The following is an 18,122-nucleotide window of genomic DNA, read 5'->3' as shown; positions in this document are numbered from 1 at the left end:
GTGGCATGTGGGATCTTAGTTCCCCGACCAGGGATCGAACCCAAGTCCCCTGCATCGGAAAGCGGATTCTTAACCACTGGACCACCAGGAAAGTCCCTATGATGGTAAATTTTATGTTATGTGCATTACACCACAATATAAAACAACAACAACAACCACCAATTTCATCAGAAGAGTCTTGAAATACTGGGACTACATGAGTCAGGCTCAGGTAGTCAATACAACTTCTAAGATCTTAATTTTCATTTGAAAGCTCAAATTCTATCACTGACAACAGATATTCTCAGTTGCTTCCCTTAAAGTGACAGCCTCACTTTATTAATTTTTGAGAAACTGTCTGCCAAATACCCAAGTCTGAGTAATCAGTCTGTTGGTCATCCTTTCAAATCCAGAATTCCACGAAAAATTTAATTCTTAATTCAAACAGTCACACAAATGCTTTTCCTAAAGACAACCATCTTACCTACCTACTTCAGGGTGCAGAATTAGCATTCCTATTTCCCATTTTGTCACACAGAATATTCTAAAACCATGTAGTGAAGGACTGAGAATAAATTTATTAGTTTCTATTGCTTCATCATGGAAGCAATAGAAGTGAAACTGGGAGTGAACTACTTGTACTGCCTTGACCTATGTTAAATAAAGGGCCAGCAGGTTTACCCACCATTGCTTTTGCACCATTAGTGCCAATGTCAACCAGTGAAAACGGCAAATGGTCTACCAATTACGAAAAATTTTGACCTTGTGGAATCTCTGAAAGGGTCTTGGGGATCCCAGGGGCATACAGACTGCACCTTGAGAACCTCTGAATAAGAGCATGGACCAACATCCAAAAGAAAAGAATGTGGGACTTCCCTGGTGGTGCAGTGGATAAGACTCCCTGCAGCCAATGCAGGGGGCCCGGGTTCGATCCCTGGTCAGGGAACTAGATCCCACATGCGTACCGCAACTAAGAGTTCGCGTACCGCAACTAAGGAGCCCGCCGGCTGCAACTAAGGCCGAGAGCAAACAAATAAAAAGGAAAAAAAAAAAAAAAAGAAAAGAATGTGTGGGTACAGATTTTAGAGTGATTAAGAAATTCCTCTTCCTACTGCTTATTACTGAACAATCAAATTTTTTATAAATTTATTTATTTTATTTATTTTTGGTTGCATTGGGTCTTCACTGCTGCATGCAGGCTTTCTCAGAAGTTGCATGCAGGCAACTTCTTCGTTGTGGTGCATGGGCTTCTCATGGCAGTGGCCTCTTGTTGCGGAGCATGGGCTCAGCCACGTGGGCTTCAGTAGTTGTGGCACGCAGGCTCAGTAGTTGTGGCTCGCGGGCTCTAGAGCGCCGGCTCAGTAGTTGTGGCACACGGGCTTAGTTGCTCCACAGCATGTGGGATTTTCCCGGACCAGGGCTCGAACCCGTGTCCCCTGCGTTGGCAGGCGGATTCTTAACCACTGTGCCACCAGGAAGTCCCCAATCAAATTTTTTTAAAAAGTAAAATCATCAAGTAAGAGCAAGAAGACAGGTGATGGTACTGAATGTTAAGAAGTTACTCAGCAGAATGAGAGAACAACTTGGCCAGGGAAACATGCTATAGTTGCCAGGCAGTACTAAATAACCATTTCAGATCAGCTGTTACAAATTTATGAGACTAGTCATGTTTTTTCCAACCATCCTTCCAAGTTTCTCTGAGAATCAGATTATCATGCTCCTCAAAAGATCATCAATGCTTAGAATATAAATAATCACATATCAGCAGTGTTCCAGGGGTCACGTAGCCTAGCTACATTTATACCTTATTCTCAGTCCAGAAATTTAATACTACGGTATATACCAAGACTCTAAAAAGGTTATGTAAATGTGTGTTTAGGACCAATCCTGAGCAGTACTCCTTCCACCCAAAAACGAGACTGACTCACAAATCAGTAGGTAGTATTTATAAAAGACACGGTTTAAATAACCAAGATAACAATGGAATTTAAGACCACACTGTGAAATGATGAAACAAATGAAAAACTTACTCTTAAAAATAAAAAGGTGCAGATATTTTGCATAAAGGATTAAACAGAATTTAGAACAGTAATTTTCAACCTAAGTGAGCTTAAGATTTAACAGGAAGCTTTTCCAAAACACTCATACACTCAACGAATGAAATCTGTAGGAATGCAACCCAGGCATTTACCTTTTGGATAAGCTTTCTAGTTAATTAATTATTATGCTTACCTCTGGTTAAAAACCACGGTCACATCCAGATGGGGAAGTTACATGGAAGTACGTGTGAGCTCAATATAAAATTTAAAACTTTCAACCAGAATAACAACAAAATTGAAAATGGCAACCTTACAAAACAGAGATCTAAATCAGTAGAAGTATTCAAAGAAAGAATAAGTTAGGGACTTCCCTGCTGGTCCAGTGGTTACGAATCTGCCTTCCAGTGCAGGGGACGCGGGCTCGATCCCTGGTCGGGGAACTAAGATCCCACATGCTGTGGGGCAAATAAGCCCATGTGCCACAACTAGAGAGCCCGTGCGCCACAACTAGAGAGAGGTCTGCGCTGCAATTAAGATCCGACACAGCCAATAAATAAATTAAAAAAATATTTTTTAAGAAAAGAGTAAGTTAGGGACTTCCCTGGTGGCACAGTGGTTAAGAATCCGCCTGCCAGTGCAGGGGACATGGGTTCGAGCCCTGGTCTGGCAAGATCTCACATGCTGCAGAGAAACTGAGCCCATGCACTGCAGCTACTGAGTCTGCGCTCTAGAGCCCGCGAGCCACAACTACTGAGCCTGCATGCCATAACAACAACAGAAAAATAAGTTAGCATTTGCCAGGCATGTTGGGTACTAAGTAAGAAGAAGAATTAAACAATTTTTTCAATTCTAATATTTTAATCAAATACAAAAAAACCTGACGACATCATTGTCAGGACTCCATACTTTAAATTAGACAGGTACTTTAACATTCAGTCTTATTCGTTACCTATTGAAAATAATGAAAAAAACTGCCCTCAAGTTACATAGCTCTTAGTCTATGTTCCAGATATAAATCTAATTGTACCATGTAAATAATCTTACCTCTCCACTTTATCTGTAGAGGTAGAAGGAGCAGGGACATCTTCTTCAATTCTGTAATAAAAAATTAAGGGGAAAAAAGTAAAAATGAAGGCTATTTTAAGACTAGAAATTAAACAAATTAAGAAAATATGGGGACTTCCCTGGTGGTGCAGTGGTTAAGAATCCGCCTGCCAATGCAGGGGACACGGGTTCGAGCCCTGATCCAGGAAGATGCCACATGCCACGGAGCAGCTAAGCCCGTGCGCCACAACTACTGAGCCTGCGCTCTAGAGCCCGTGAGCCACAACTACTGAGCCCTCATGCCACAACTACTGAGCCCTTGTGCCACAACTACTGAAGTCCGCGCGCCTAGAGCCCGTGCTCCACAACAAGAGAAGCCACCACAATGAGAAGCCCGCACACCACAATGAAGAGTAGCCCCCGCTTGACGCAATTAGAGAAAGCTCACGCGCAGCAACGAAGACCCAATGCAGCCAAAAATAAATAAACTTTATAAAAAAGAAAATATAAAGCCATAAAAAGAGCGATTTAGGGGACTTACTTGGTGGCTCAGTGGTTAAGAATCCGCCTGCCAATGCAGGGGACACGGGTTCGAGCCCTGGTCCGAGAAGATCCCACATGCCGCGGAGCAACTAAGCCCGTGTGTCACAGCTACTGAGCCTGTGCTGTAGAGCCCGCAAGCCACAGCTCCTGAGCCCACGTGCCTAGAGCCTGTGCTCCCTAACAAGAGAAGCCACCGCAATGAGAAGCCCGCACGCTGCAACAAAGACCCAACGCAGCCAAAAATAAAAATAAATAAATTTATAAAAAAAAGAGCGATTTATTAAATTCTCAAAATATTAAGGTTTTACATAATATTTATTTACATTATCAAATTTAATCCTTACTCATTCAAATAACCGTTGTATGCTTATTTGCTACAGTGAACAAGACAGTTATATCCTAGATTTGAGTTTACGATCAGACAGAAGAGAATGCAGTATTTGTTATAACCCAGTATGTGCAATCCTGAAAATCTCACATTCTGCAACTGCTCACTAAAAATAAGTTTTAAAAAAAAAGGAAGAAGCAGTATCCCAGAACATTCATTTTTTTGAAAAGTACTAATAAATATCTTAAAAATATTTCAGAGTTGTATTTACTAATAAAGTCTAAAAATAATGACCAACTCAGGAGCAATGAGTAACCCCCCTAGCACCTAGACTGTGCTCCTGAAAATCCATTTCCCACTAAAAATAACCAAGACTCCATTGAGAAATAATTGATTCTAAGCCAGGGCAGGGGAAGTACATAGGTGAATCTGGGACAATTTCATGCCAGAAAGCAACAAAACTATATCTAGTATTATTTAGGGTCATATCTACTTATGGTCATGCTAAAAGGAATTATAAAGGAAAGGTGGGAATCCAGGGTAAAGCATGGGAAGAGTTCTTTGTACTATTTTTTCACTTTTCTATAAACTTGATGTTTCATATTTACAAAAATATTACAAAAGCACACTTAGGAGCCAACCCCAATAAAATCTCACTGGCCAGAAGAAGGGACAATATGAGCATCAACAAAGATAATAACTGCATAACCAACAAGGACCTACTGTATAGCACAGGGAACTCTGCTCAATATACTGTAATAACCTAAATGGGAAAAGAACTTGAAAAACAATAGATACATGTATATGTATAACTGAATCACTTTGCTGTACACCTGAAACCAACACAACATTGTTAATCAACTATACTCCAATATAAAATTAAAAAAATTTTTAAAGATAATAATTACAATTGATTGAAAAACTCCAAATGTGTTTAAATCCACGAGTTCACAATGACACAAACAAAAAACAAAAAACTCGTTAGTCATTTTTAGAGACTGATAGGAGACCACTGCATTATTTTGAAAATTGATAAATAATGGGAAAGAATTTACCCTTTCTTTACAATAAAGTTATACCTTAGGTAGGTTTCAAGACAGAGTCGACTTAAGTTATTACTTAGGAACCCTATATATTGACACCATTCACTTGGTATTAATTTAAATCCTTGTCTCTTTTACCTGCCCCATCATCAGTTTTCACCTGTATGCCAAAGGCAACATTCAGCTACGTGAAGACATACATCATTTATAAATGTGCCCCCAAAGCACACCATGAGAGCTGAGAATGCTGTTAGCTGTGGTGAAATGGAAAAAAGAAAGAACAGTGGGAAAACAGGAAACTTTGCTACTGAGTACTAACACCTCAGGAGCAATAAATTAGAATTGAAGTATGTACAGCAAGAAACATAGAAGTATGAGAGAACACAAGAAGCTGTAGGAGAGAAAAAGGCTTTCCTATATAGACATTACTGAAAACTCCTCCAAAGGTTAAAACATACATATAAATAGAACTGAGTCAACTAATTTTTCACACCTGGACTTTCTCCCTGTTTAGCAATAACAAATTTATTAAAATAGCAGTGTAATATACACAGTATGGACGAAACAAATGAACAATTAAAAAATAGCTTGCTCAATTCAATAAATAAATATACTAATTCAAAAAATTAATTCAATAGACATTTTAGTCCATTATATGCTAAACATCGGACACAGTCTCCAACAAAAGTTAAAGCAGAGGAGACAGGGAATTCCCTGGCGGTCCAGTGGTTAGGACTCCTCACTCTCACTGCCGAAGGCCTGGGTTGGGGAACTAAAATCCCACAAGGCGCAGGGCACCGCTAAAAAAAAAAAAAGCAGAGGGGACAACTTGAGAAAGGCAGAAGAGATTAAATGACAGGCAGGGACTAACTATATTGGAGTCTGAGTCCTAGAAAATGCTTTAGAGATGAAAAGTTGTCAGTTACTTTCATCAGGATCCAAAATCTTTGCTCCTAACTCCTAATCCTTTTGAGAATGTTATACTGGTCTACAAATTTGATGAAAAGCCCTGGGGGGAGGGGAGGCAGGGAAATGGGGTTGAAAATAATCAGAGACTTCACAGGGTGACAGAAATGAAGCACAATTTAAATGCTTTCAGCTTCAAGGTAAGCAAGCCGATGATCTGACCAGAACGCTGGAATGGCCTTGGATCCATATCTCCTAAACACCTCCTGTCATAGCTAATTATGTTCAAATAGTTTAACTAAGGGATTATTCTGGCCAAATTCTAGCACAGAGCTTCTCAAATTACCTGTGATTGAAGGACCAGACTTTTAATTTCAATGTGTAAGACATGGGTTTTTACAAAGTATTAACAGAAATGTCAGAGTAACATCAAATTTCTTTGTTCCCAAGAAGAGTGGCCCCCGCTCACCGCAGCTAAAGAAAAGCCTGCGCACAGCAATGAAGACCCAAAGCAGCCAAAAATAAATAAATAAATTTTAAAAAAAATTTCTTTGTTCCCAAATGCTTACTCCCAATTTTTATACATATACACAGCATGGTTTGTGGGATCTTAGTTCCCCAACCAGGGACTGAACCAGGGGCCATAGCAGTGAAAGCGTGGAGTCCTAACCACTGGACCACCAGGGAATTCCCTATACTTATATCTTTGTAGACCAGTAACAAACAGTTCACAAACCAATACCAGTCTGTGGCACACAAAAAGTGGTAGTAACACAAACGTCCAGAGTATGAGTACTAAAAACAAACACATTAACACTGTACATACATGCTACATTCAGGCACCAGTAGCAACAACAATACACAAAATGTTTTGCACCCCACATAGATGACAGACGAAGTGCAATACTATTAAACTTTCACGGTTAGCCATAATGCAAGTTAACAGGCACCAGATTCAAACAACTCAAACTACTAAAAAAAAAAAAAAAAAAAAAAAAACAGCCAAAATACACGAAACACCAGTTTTACACTAGTAGCACAAGACAGTAATCTGAGAGAAGGGAAACAAATGAGGTGAGTCCTATGAGTATCCCCAGGTTACTATCTGGAGAGATTTGTCCACAGGACAGAGAAGGACCCTGAACAAAGTCCATCTCACAGAATTGAGAAGACAGAATTTGAGGTTTGGGGTGGCCTAGGTAGCTAGAATTTACAGGACAGACTAGAGAGAGAGCTGTAGACAAAGCAAGCTTCAGAGATCTGTAGACGCTTCCCCCCAGTCTTTGTTTAAGTGCTGATCAACTTATGCATAAGAAAACTACTGAGACCCGGGAAAGAACAACCCAGAAAAGGAATAGGCAAAACAATCCTTGGAAATCACACAGGGTCTAGAATAAATAACTCCCATCAGCCAGTCTGTAATTTAAACCATGGAGTCCTGATAATGTTATCTTCAGGTTTTTTGCATTTGATTAAAATATTAGAATTGAAAGTTACTTAATTCTGCTCCTTACTCAGTACACAACATGCCTGGCAAATGCTAACCTAGTAGTCTTTCTTTGAATACCTCTACTGATTTAGATCTCTGTTTTGTAAGGTTGCCATTTTCAATTTTGTTGTTATTCTAGTTGAAAGTTTTAAATTTTATATTGAGCTCACACGTACTTCCATGTAACTTCCCCATTTTGATGTGACCATGGTTCTTAACCGGAGGTGAGCATAATAATTAATTCACTAGAAAGCTTATCCAAAAGCTAGATGCCTGGGTTGCACCCTTAGAGATTTTATTTGTTAAACTTGAGATAGAATCCATGTTTGTTTTGGAAAAGCTCCTTGATAATGTCATAAATAAGGCAACTGTCATAGTGTCAATCTCTGTATCGTTATTAAAACTTAATTCCTCTCTACTTTGGAGAATACCTCCTTAAACTATAATGTAAATTCCAAGACTGGAATTTACTTTTTTTTTTTTTGGCCGCGCCCCACAGCATGCGGGATCTTCCCCTACAAAGGATCAAACCCGTGCCCCCTGTAGTGGAAGTGCGGAGTACTAACCACTGGGCCGCCAGGGAATTCCCTGGACTTTACCATTGTAACTTTCCTTCACCCCACTTTCCATGTCCCCACTTCCTAGGAGCAAGGCTGGAACCACATCATTTAGGTTTTTTCTTAAGGTTTTGTTGTTGTCGTTGTTGTTTTGAATTTTTGGCCGCACTGTGCAGCACGTGGGATCTTAGTTCCCCGATGAGGGACTGAACCCATGCCCCCTGCACTGGAAGGCAAAGTTTTAACCACTGGACTACCAGGGAAGTCCCAGATCGTGCAGTTTTGATGCCAACCTAAGGCCTTAAATTTTTACCCTTACGTTGAGGCACTGAAGGTGTAATATGATCAAATTTACCTTTTATATACTCAGTGGTACAAAAGTTTGAAGTGGATAAAATGAGGAAAAAAGGATATCAGTTGAAGATACTATTAAATAGCACTGTAAAGCACTCAGCAGTGATAAACTTAATTCCATTCTTATTTAGTAGCCTAGACAAAAAGGGCATGTACTAGCATAGTCAGAAGAAAAGATGGATTAAAGCAGTGGTTCTCAAACTTCAATCTACACGAATCACTTGGAGCTCACGCTGTTGAGCCCCAACCCTAGAGTTCTGGTTCAGTAGGTCTATTATGAGGTCCAGGAATTTGCATTTCTAACAACTTTCTAGGTGATGCTGCTACTGCTGGCTTGGGGACCACACTGTAACAAACACCAGGTTAGAAAAAAAATTATAAACTGATGTTCATGTCCTATCTGAGCCATAGACATGTTTATCCACAATTATTTTTTTAATGTTAATTATGGTAGTTACTACATTTAAAACTATTAAGATACCACATAAAAATCTGGATTTCTGCTTCTCTTGAAAAATCATTATGTAAACTCTGAAACCAGAAAAGTATTAAAGAAAACCACAGGCAAATTACATTGTAACTCATCAGGAGAAGGCCTTTTATATTCAGAAATCATGTAAGACTGATAAATTCTACTCCATCTAGTTCATTTCACAAAAGGTTAACTTAGTGAATATATACAGAATATTAAATCAACAGGAAAAAAGGTCCAACAGTAAAAGATTAAAGGATATAAACACATTCACAGAAAATGAAACACAAATAGCTCAAACATTTGAATACATGCTCACACTGATTCTTCAGAGAAACACAAAATTACAGTGAGAAAGCATTTTTTACCCATCAAATCGTCAAAGACAAGAATGTAAGAGTAACAGGTGTTCGCATATATTGCTAATATAAGTTTAAATTCACAAAACTTCTATGAAGGTCTATTTGACAATATCGATCAAAAACAACAAATGAACACTCTTTGATCCAGCAGTTCCACTTGTAGAAATTTATCCTATAGATATATGAGTCCATGGTTACAAGGTTATTCACTACAGCACAATTTGTAACAATTAAATTCTGGAAAGAATTCAAATGTCCATCAATAGGAAACTCATTATGAGACAGCCACAAAATAGAATACAATGCAGCCGTTAAAAAAAAAGAAAAAAAAAGAAAAAGAAAGAAACTATGCCCTAATGAGGAATCCTCTCCAAGATATACTGCTAAGTGCTCAGAAAGTGTCAAGTGTGCTACCATTTACACAATAATATAGAATTAATAACTACATACAATCTGCTCGTATATGCATAAGGTATCATTGAGGGATACATAATAAATTACTAACACTGGTGGACTCTGAGGAGAAAACCTATGTGATTAGGGAATAAGGGTTGGAGGGACATTTCACTGTGTACTTCCCCTTCTGGATTTTGAACCAGGAATGTATTTCCTAGTCAAAGAAATAATTACAATATTCTTTAAATATTGGAAATATCTGCCACTATGGCATACATTCTCCCCAATCAGCTGAAGTTGAACAGTGACCTAGCCCTTTAAGGGAGAATTCACTTCAATCCCCACCACCACTTCACTTTTTCCTATCTGGCCCTCTCTAAGCTTTACATTTCTAAGCCCTGTTACAGATTACCAAACTGCTAAATATTGGTAACTGTTTAGAAATTGAAAAAGGAGGAGGGGGAATCTAGAATTTTTATTTCTGGGATTGGGAAACTGAGCGCTATCCAACCAAAATAAGGTACAAGAGCAAGATTATTAGTGAAAATTGGGGGGTACATACTGAGTTGGTTTTGAGGTGCTTATGGAACACCTAAATGGATAGCATTCAGGGACTTCCCTGGTGGTCCAGTGGCTAAGACTCTGGGCTCCCAACGCAGGGGACCTGGGTTTGATCCCTGGTCAGGGAACTATATCCCACATGCCGCAACTAAAGATCCTGCCTGCCGCAACTAAGACCCGGCACAGCCAAATAAATAATAGTTTTAAAATAATAAATAAATAAATGGATAACATTCAATAGGCAATTCAGAGCAAACATCTGTCAGACATAGCAGTGCCTACTACATTCTCATTTAATCCTCTCACAAAAAACCTTGTGGCAGGTGGCAATAATCCTATTTTCCAGAGAAGTAACTTACCCAGTTACACGACCCCATCATAACTCATTCTGTACTCCAACTGCCTACTGACTTTCTGTATTCCCCATCAGGATTAAGATCTAAGAAACCATGTCTATCTTATCCTAAACTGTACCCTAGCACCAAGCACAGAGCCTGGTATCTAATCAATATTTGTTAAAGTGACCAATTCTGAATCACTAGGGTAGGATTAACGACAAGTGACTTTGCCACTTACCATGTGAAGTACCTCAGTTTCCTCAACTATTAACAGTACCTATCTCACAAGATCTGTTTCGAAAATTAAATGAGAAAGTTCACAAAGTGCTTAGTTCAATGCTTGGCACATAAGGAATCAACAGATTCTAGCAATCATTAACAATGAAAGAACAGAAAGATAGGAAGAAAAGGAGGCAGCATCAAAAGAAGACAAAATTAAGGAGGGAGTGTCTGGTATCAGAGGTAGCACAGAGGTGCCAAAAAGGCAGCAAAAAGAACTCATTAGAAAGCTAAGAATAAGGACTATTTTAGCATTTAGACAATCCATGATCACCTTTAGCAATGTTGTTTAAATGACATGAAGAAGCCAGATCGAGACAGGTTGAACAAATGTGTATATTCTCAGAACACACCTGTCCAATTAGATTGTGATCTGATGACCAGCAACTGATACCTTATTCATCTTTGTATCTCTAAAACCTAACATATTAAAATATATATTGAATACATTTGTTAAATGATTAAGCAAACAGAACGGGGAAAAAAATGGACACCAGAAATGCAGACTCTTATCTAAAGAAGCCTGGCTATGAAGGGAAGAAGCAAAGAAAGCAACTGAACGCACATATCAGAGAAAATGTTTTTAAAAGCATCCATCTTGGGACGTTTGAATGCAGAGATGGTGCTAGCTAAGGGGAAGGAAAGGAAGCACCAAGAGACCAAATAGGTAGTTGCTGGCAGACAACCAGACATGAAAAAAACCCCCACAAATCTCCAGTTGTTTTATCTTAAAGATTTTTTTTTTTTAACATAAACCCTCAGCCTGTGAAGAATGCTTTTCTTCTGGCAAACTTTTAAGTTCCACAAGAGGTCTTAACCCTCTAGCTGTCTATTCTGTGCCTGCTACAGCAGAGAAGCTGAATGAACATTTAAGAAACAACAGCATTGACTGCACTCTTTAAATTTTTGGCCCCAAATCTGAAACAAGGACAACATTGGCAATCCTACCACATTCCCTAGAATATGTCTTCCAAGTCTCCAAAATTACTATCTCTCCTCAAATCTCCTACACCCTACTCCATTCTGCCTTACTTCTAAGCAGATCTTGCTTCACACCTCATTGAGCAAATAGAAACCATTAGACAGGAAGTCTCCCTTCCTCAACCACCAAAACTACCAACCTGCTTGCCTCTGTATCCACATTCTCTGCTATCCCTATTTCCATGAACGAAGTTTCCCTGTTAGAAACTTCATATAGCTGGCCCCTTGTCATTCATCTCATTGTGGCCATCCCTGATAGCCCAATCTAAAATAACCACCCAGGGCTTCCCTGATGGTGCAGTGGTTAAGAATCCGCCTGCAAATGCAGGGGACACGGGTTCGAGCCTTGGTCCGGGAAGATCCCACATGCCGCGGAGCAACTAAGCCCGTGTGCCACAACTACTGAGCCTGCGCTCAAGAGCCTGTGAGCCACCACTACTGAGTCCGTGTGCCAGAACTACTGAGCCTGCACTCTAGAGCCCACAAGCCACAACTACTGAAGCCTGTGTGCCAAAACTACTGAAGCCCATGTGCCTAGAGCCCATGCTCCGCAAAGAGAAGCCACCGCAGTAAGAAGCCACGCCCCGCAACGGAAGAGTAGCCCCTACTCTTTGCAACTAGAAAAAGCCCGTGCGCAGCAACGAAGACCCAGTGCAGCCAAAAATACATAAGTAAATTAATTAATTAATTAAAAATAAATAACCACCCAGTTACCTCACATCACCTTAAAACTAGGGTAATTATTTGCATAGCACTTTATCACTGATATTCTCTAATCTATATATTCATGGTCTCTATCCCAGTAGTCGAAGCTCCATTTGAAAGCAGAGACCTTTTCTGTCTCCTTAACCACAGCGCCTCTACTAGATAAGACAAATGTTCAATAAATATAGGGAAAATATGCCAATAAGTAGGAGGAAAGAAAACTGCTTCACAAAATTTTCCTGAAAGAAAATTTCCTTGTAGAATCTCCCCACTACTGCCACCATTTAACAAATGGGAAAACTGAGGTCCACCGCAGCAGCCAGAAACAGAACCCAGTTTTCCTGGCTCTCAGTCATCATAGAAATTTAGCATCATCTATCATCCCCCCCTATAAAGTTTTTTGGGTTTTTTTTGGCTGTGCCACACAGCATGCAGGATCTTAGTTCCCCCACCAAGGATCGAACCTGCGCCCCCTGAAGTGGAAGCGCGGAGTCTTAACCACTGGACCGCCAGGGAAGTCCCTCCCTATAAAGTTTTATGGTACCCTTACAAATAAATACAAGTTCAACATCCACCTATGACACTGTAATGTTAGAAGTCAGAAGAGCTAGGCTTGATGGGAGCAGTATGACTAAAAAGGTTGGGGGGGAGGTTTCCATATAATGTTTTCTAATTTCCCTTTGTGAAAATTCACTCAACTGTACATTTACCATTTGTGCATTTTGTAGTATGCCGTACTTCAATAAAATGTACTGAAAAACTGGCAGGGAATTTTTTTTTTTTTTTTAGCCAGGCTGAGAGGCTTGCAGGATCTTAGTTCCCCAACCAGGGACTGAACCTGGGCCATGGAAATGAAAGCGCCGAGTGCTAACCACTGGACTGTCAGGGAATTCCCATGGAGCTTTTACCTTATGCTTTCTTCTGGGAGATTTATAGTTTCAGGTCTTACATTTAGGTCTTTAATCCATTTTCAGCTCATTTTTGTATACGGTGTAAAATAAGGATCTAACTTCATTCTCCTGCATGTGCATATCCTGTTTTCCCAACACCATTTGTTGAAAAGAATATCCTGGGACTTCCCTGGTGGCCCAGTGGTTAAGAATCCACCTGCCAATGCAGGGGACATGGCTTCGAGCCCTGGTCCGGAAAGATCCCACATGCCACGGAACAACTAAGCCCGCACACCTAGAGGCCGTGCTCCGCAACAAGAGAAGCCACCGCAATGAGAAGCCCGCCCACCGCAACAAGGAGTAGCCCCTGAATGAGCACAGGGACCAGAGAAAGCCCGCGTGCAGCAACAAAGATCCAATGCAGCCATAAATAAATAAATTAAATAAATTTAAAAAGAAAAAGAAAAAAAGAATGTCCTTTCTTCATTGAGTGGTCTTGGCATCCTTATCAAAGATCATTTGACCATATGCAAGGATTTATTTTTGGGCTTTCTATTACATTCCATTGTTCTATTTGTCTATCTTTATGCCAGTAGCACAGTGTTTTGAAATCAGGAAGTGAGACCAACACTTTGTTCTTTTTCAAAACTGTTTTGGCAGGGAATTTCCTGGCGGTCCAGTGGTTAGGACCCCAGTTCAATCCCTGGTCAAGGAACTAAAATCCCACAAGCCTTGAGGCGTGGCCAAAAACAAACGAAACTGTTTTGGCTATTTGGGACCCCTTGAGATTTCTTAGGAATTTTAGGATGTATTTTTCTACTTCCGCAAAAAATGCCATTGGCATTTTAACAGAAACTGTGTTGAATCCATAGATCTCTTTGGGTAGTATGAACATCTTAACAATAGTAAGTATTCCAATCGATGAACATAAGATATATTTTTTTTGTGGAACCTTTAGGGTGAATCTGTTTTTTTTTTTTTTGAAGGGGGTGTAATGTTTAATTGGCATCCAAAGGTAATCAGCTAGACGTTAAAAAATTATGTTCATCTCAGAAAAATTACATTTGTCCTTGACTTTTGCTTCTCTCTGATTCACATGTTATTAATAAGATCATACTACAGTACATATGCCAGATATTGAAACTGTCCCAAGGCATCTAGATATATGAAAGGAGACATTAACATTCATTGAGTCATTTAATTTTGTCATGAGCTGACAATTATTAAGTGCATTTATCAAGCCTCGTAAGATTTATACAAACTGGGTCATTTTACCCTACTGTCATAGCCCAAGAAACAGTGTATGTTTAAAGCCCAAATTGTAAAATTGCAATTAATCTTACTATTTTTTGGCATTTTTATTTTTTTTATAATTGTGAATTTGTCTTTTTATTTCTGCATTGCTCTGTATATATTTTTTCAGTTTTTTTTTAGACAGCAGGTTCTTATTAGTTATCTATTTTATACATGTTAGTGTATATATGTCATTCCCACTCTCCCAATTCATCCCACCACCACCACCCCTCAGTTTTTTTTTTTAACCAATTTTTTTTTTTTTTGGCCAGGCTGTGTGGCTTTCAGTATCTTAGTTCCCTGACCAGGAATTGAACCCGGGCCCTCTACATTAGGAGCACAGAGTCTTAACCGCTGGACCACCAGGGAAGTCCCTCCCTGAGCCTCAGCTTTTTAAACTGGTAAGTGAAAAATACTTTCAGACACGCATATGAAGATTACCAAGGTTAATGGATGTGATGATGAGTAAATTGTCGTAAGAGTACAAGGTCAGGGACTTCCCTGGTGGTCCAGTGGTTAAGACTCCGTGCTTCCAATGCAGAGGGTGTGGGTTCGATCCCTGGGGGGGAACTAAGATTGTATAATGCCGTGTGGCACAGACGGGAAAAAAAAAAAAATTTTTTTTCAAAAAAAATCTTCTGAAAATAGTTCTTTTTTTTTTTGCAGGTCCACCAAGAGAGACTCTTTTCTCATTTACACATTGTAGCTAATATATTGAACCTAACTCCTCCACCCCACCAATATATAGGTACACAGGTACGTTAGCTAAATCTTTCACACAAATATATTCTAATTACAGTGACGTTAATTCATCATAAAGCTAACTTACAAGAGGTTATCCATCTCATTTTAAACAGCCAAATACTAAGCACCAAAATAAGCCCCACACCAACACAGATGAACCTTCCACTTATGGAAATAGGAACGACAAACCCCAGAACTTTAAGGATTACTGAGCTAAACCACTTATTTTTACTTTGACATCTCTCATCTAAAGGTACGAATAAGTAGCTCAGAAATTATAAGACCGTTAAAGTAAAATTCAATGCATCACATAAGACTTCCTCTTTCTAAGCTTTCTCATTCCTCCTTACCACTATATTACAAACTGCTATATTCTTTTGTAACATAAACAAAAACGTTAACAACTAGTTAGAACTATTTAGAAAGCTAATAAGGACAAAGACTGATTTAACATTTAGACAACCATTGATAACCTTTAGCAACGTTGTTTAATGGCATGAGGGGACAGAAGCCAAATTGTAGCTTTTTACAGATGACAAAACTGTAGCCCAACCAGTCACCACTTAAGCAATAAAAGCGGTATCAAAATCAACTCTGAATTGTGGTTTATTTCTCATTCCATTTTCTCTCTCTGCTGGTTTGGAAGTTAAACATGTTTTTTATTCTTTCAATGGTTATACTGGAATTATAATGTGCATTCTTAGTTGTCTATTAAACTCACGTACATTTTCTTTACCCTCCCCCTTAAACGCCTGAAACGCTTTACCCCTGAATTGCCCCAGGAACGTACTTAACTAAGGAATGATGCCTTTATTGTTCTCTTCAACTAGCTAATTAGATTTTCAGGCAATTTCCTCTCAAGCTTTGGGCATGGGGGAAAGGATGAGTAATGAAGGAATAAAAACTTTAAATACTGGGGTTTAACCTAGAGTCTGCCACTTAATAATTTGGGTTATTTATTGTTTCTTCGAATAACGGCCTGTTTCCCTTCACTGTTCAAAAAATATCTTTATGTCTGAGTGGCACTGTGCCGTTTTCATAGCAATCATGTCTTCTATCATCCCCTCCAGTCCTTCTGTTACGCTTCGCGCTTAATACTGCCCATTCTCCTAGCAACCAAACACTGCTATAAGTGAAAAGACCTCAACGCAGCGTTAGAAGATGCTTCGCCTCCCGATAAAATCCCCCAGAAGCAGCCAAGTCCCCCGCCAACGTTCCCAAAATCTAAAAGAACCACAATGCTCTCCACCACAGACAAAAGAAATGTGCCTTGCTGGGGGTAGGAGAATACCAGGTGAGCGAGGAGACCGCGGGGAACAAGCTTCACCGCGTCCCACAGCGGAAGTCCGAGGCGCTCGGGAGCCGCAGCCCCAAACAATGGAGTTTTCCCGCCTCCTCGGGGCCGCGCCCCCTGCTCCAGAGCCGGCGGAGGGAAGCGAACGCACAAGCGCACGACCCCGCCCCCGAGAGACCCCGCCCATCCCGACCCACCGGTCCAGCCTCCTCCCTCGTGCAGGGTTTTTTTTTTTTTTTTTTTTTGGCGCCAAATCTCTGTTGGTTATTTTCCCGATGTGTTTGGGGATCCTACCGGAGGCGCACGCCAGGAGTGCGGCGACAGGAGGGACGTTAAGGTACACTGCCGCGCCGGGGCCCCGCCTCCCCGCCGATAGCCCCGGGCCTGGGGAGGAAGGAGAGGGGCAGGCGATGGAGACAGCCGCCGCTGCCCCCGGCAAGATGGCGACCGCGAAAAGCGGGGCAGGGGGCGCCAGCCGACCGGCGTTACTGCCAGTGAGCGAGGCTCTCTGCAAGAAGTGGGCTTCTCCAGTGTCCGGCCCTCCCCGAACAGCGACGGTTGTTCACTAGAAGGAAAGTCCTCCCACCCTCCGGTCTGTCCCTCCCGGGGAGCCTCCGTCCACCACCCCCTCCCTGCGGACTGGCCAGTGCCTCAAGCTCTCCACGGTCCAGCTTACTTGTCGGCGGAAACCAGCTCCGCGGTGATGGCGGCAGTGGCTGTGGACTCTGCGGCCATCGTTCGCCTGAGGTGGTGGACCAGCGGACTGGATAGTGTCTGTGAGAAAAACAGAGAGAATTTCGAAAGCCAGAGACTTATTCGTGGACAGAAAATGGCAGATTGGAGACCCCGCGCGGCTGGGCCCTCTTATATAGCAGGGCCCTTCGCCCCGCCCATCCACTTCCGGATCCTCCCCCTCGAGTTTAAAGGGCCAGGACCCAGCCCCAGCCCTGCCCAAGGACATCCCCCACCCGCACCACCTGGTTCTGGGCGATACCTTTCCTCCCTGGCTTCCTCGAAAAAAGCAACTTTTTGCTTCTCTAGCAAGTCGCGTAAGAAGAACTAGAATCTTGGTACTACTACTCCTGACTGGACGGCGGCCAGCGACTTCCAGAGAAGGGGAAGCTGGGGCTGCTCTACATGTTCGGAGCGAGTAGCCGAGAGTCTCTTTCCAGGCCGGATACTCAGGAAGTTAACTGAGACTTTCTGTCGGTCCGCTCAGTCGTAACGGATGGACACGCAAGAGCCGAGCACGTGTATACCAGCAACGGCTAGAACAGATTATCGGTGAGAGACGCGTGGCTCTGAACCGCAGCAACAACTGACGCAAGGAAATGCTGTCCTAGGATTGGCCACCGCCTGAAACTACCGCGCTTGATTCAAAGCTGGGGGCTGCGGCGGGACGCGGCTGGCTCCTCCCTCTGGACCCGCCCCCTTCGGCTGGCCCAATCCGCTGAAGCCATCCTCTTAGGCCCTACCCAGACTCCAAATCTGACTAGCTTAATGCGCCCAGCTCTTTCCGTCCCTT

The 18,122-nt window shown here is 41.3% G+C and overlaps 1 protein-coding gene and 1 non-coding gene across 4 annotated transcripts in view; both read right to left on the bottom strand.

Annotated features, from left to right (window-relative positions):
* Window positions 1–17,868, bottom strand: part of NASP (nuclear autoantigenic sperm protein) — a 34,883-nt gene extending 17,015 nt beyond the window's left edge. The window contains exons 1-3 of one of the 3 annotated variants that reach the window (XM_059921609.1): window positions 17,592–17,868; window positions 17,274–17,371; window positions 3,063–3,113 (exon numbers count right to left, since the gene is read on the bottom strand). In XM_059921609.1, the coding sequence (XP_059777592.1) occupies window positions 3,063–3,113; window positions 17,274–17,332 (110 nt within the window). In that variant the 5' untranslated portion in view covers window positions 17,333–17,371; window positions 17,592–17,868. Of the gene's footprint in view, window positions 1–3,062; window positions 3,114–17,273; window positions 17,445–17,591 lie in introns of those variants that run through there. The other 2 variants (XM_059921600.1, XM_059921619.1) reach the window with 2 other exon arrangements.
* On the bottom strand, window positions 14,856–14,928 carry TRNAR-CCU (transfer RNA arginine (anticodon CCU)). The gene has a single exon. It is a non-coding gene; the product is annotated as a tRNA-Arg (tRNA).
* Window positions 17,869–18,122: the final 254 nt, after the last annotated feature.

This window comes from Balaenoptera ricei, chromosome 1, assembly GCF_028023285.1.
Source record: "Balaenoptera ricei isolate mBalRic1 chromosome 1, mBalRic1.hap2, whole genome shotgun sequence".
NCBI classification, from domain to species: Eukaryota; Metazoa; Chordata; class Mammalia; order Artiodactyla; family Balaenopteridae; genus Balaenoptera; species Balaenoptera ricei.
Note: the sequence above shows the minus strand (reverse complement) of the source record. Positions and strands in the feature narration are given on the sequence as shown.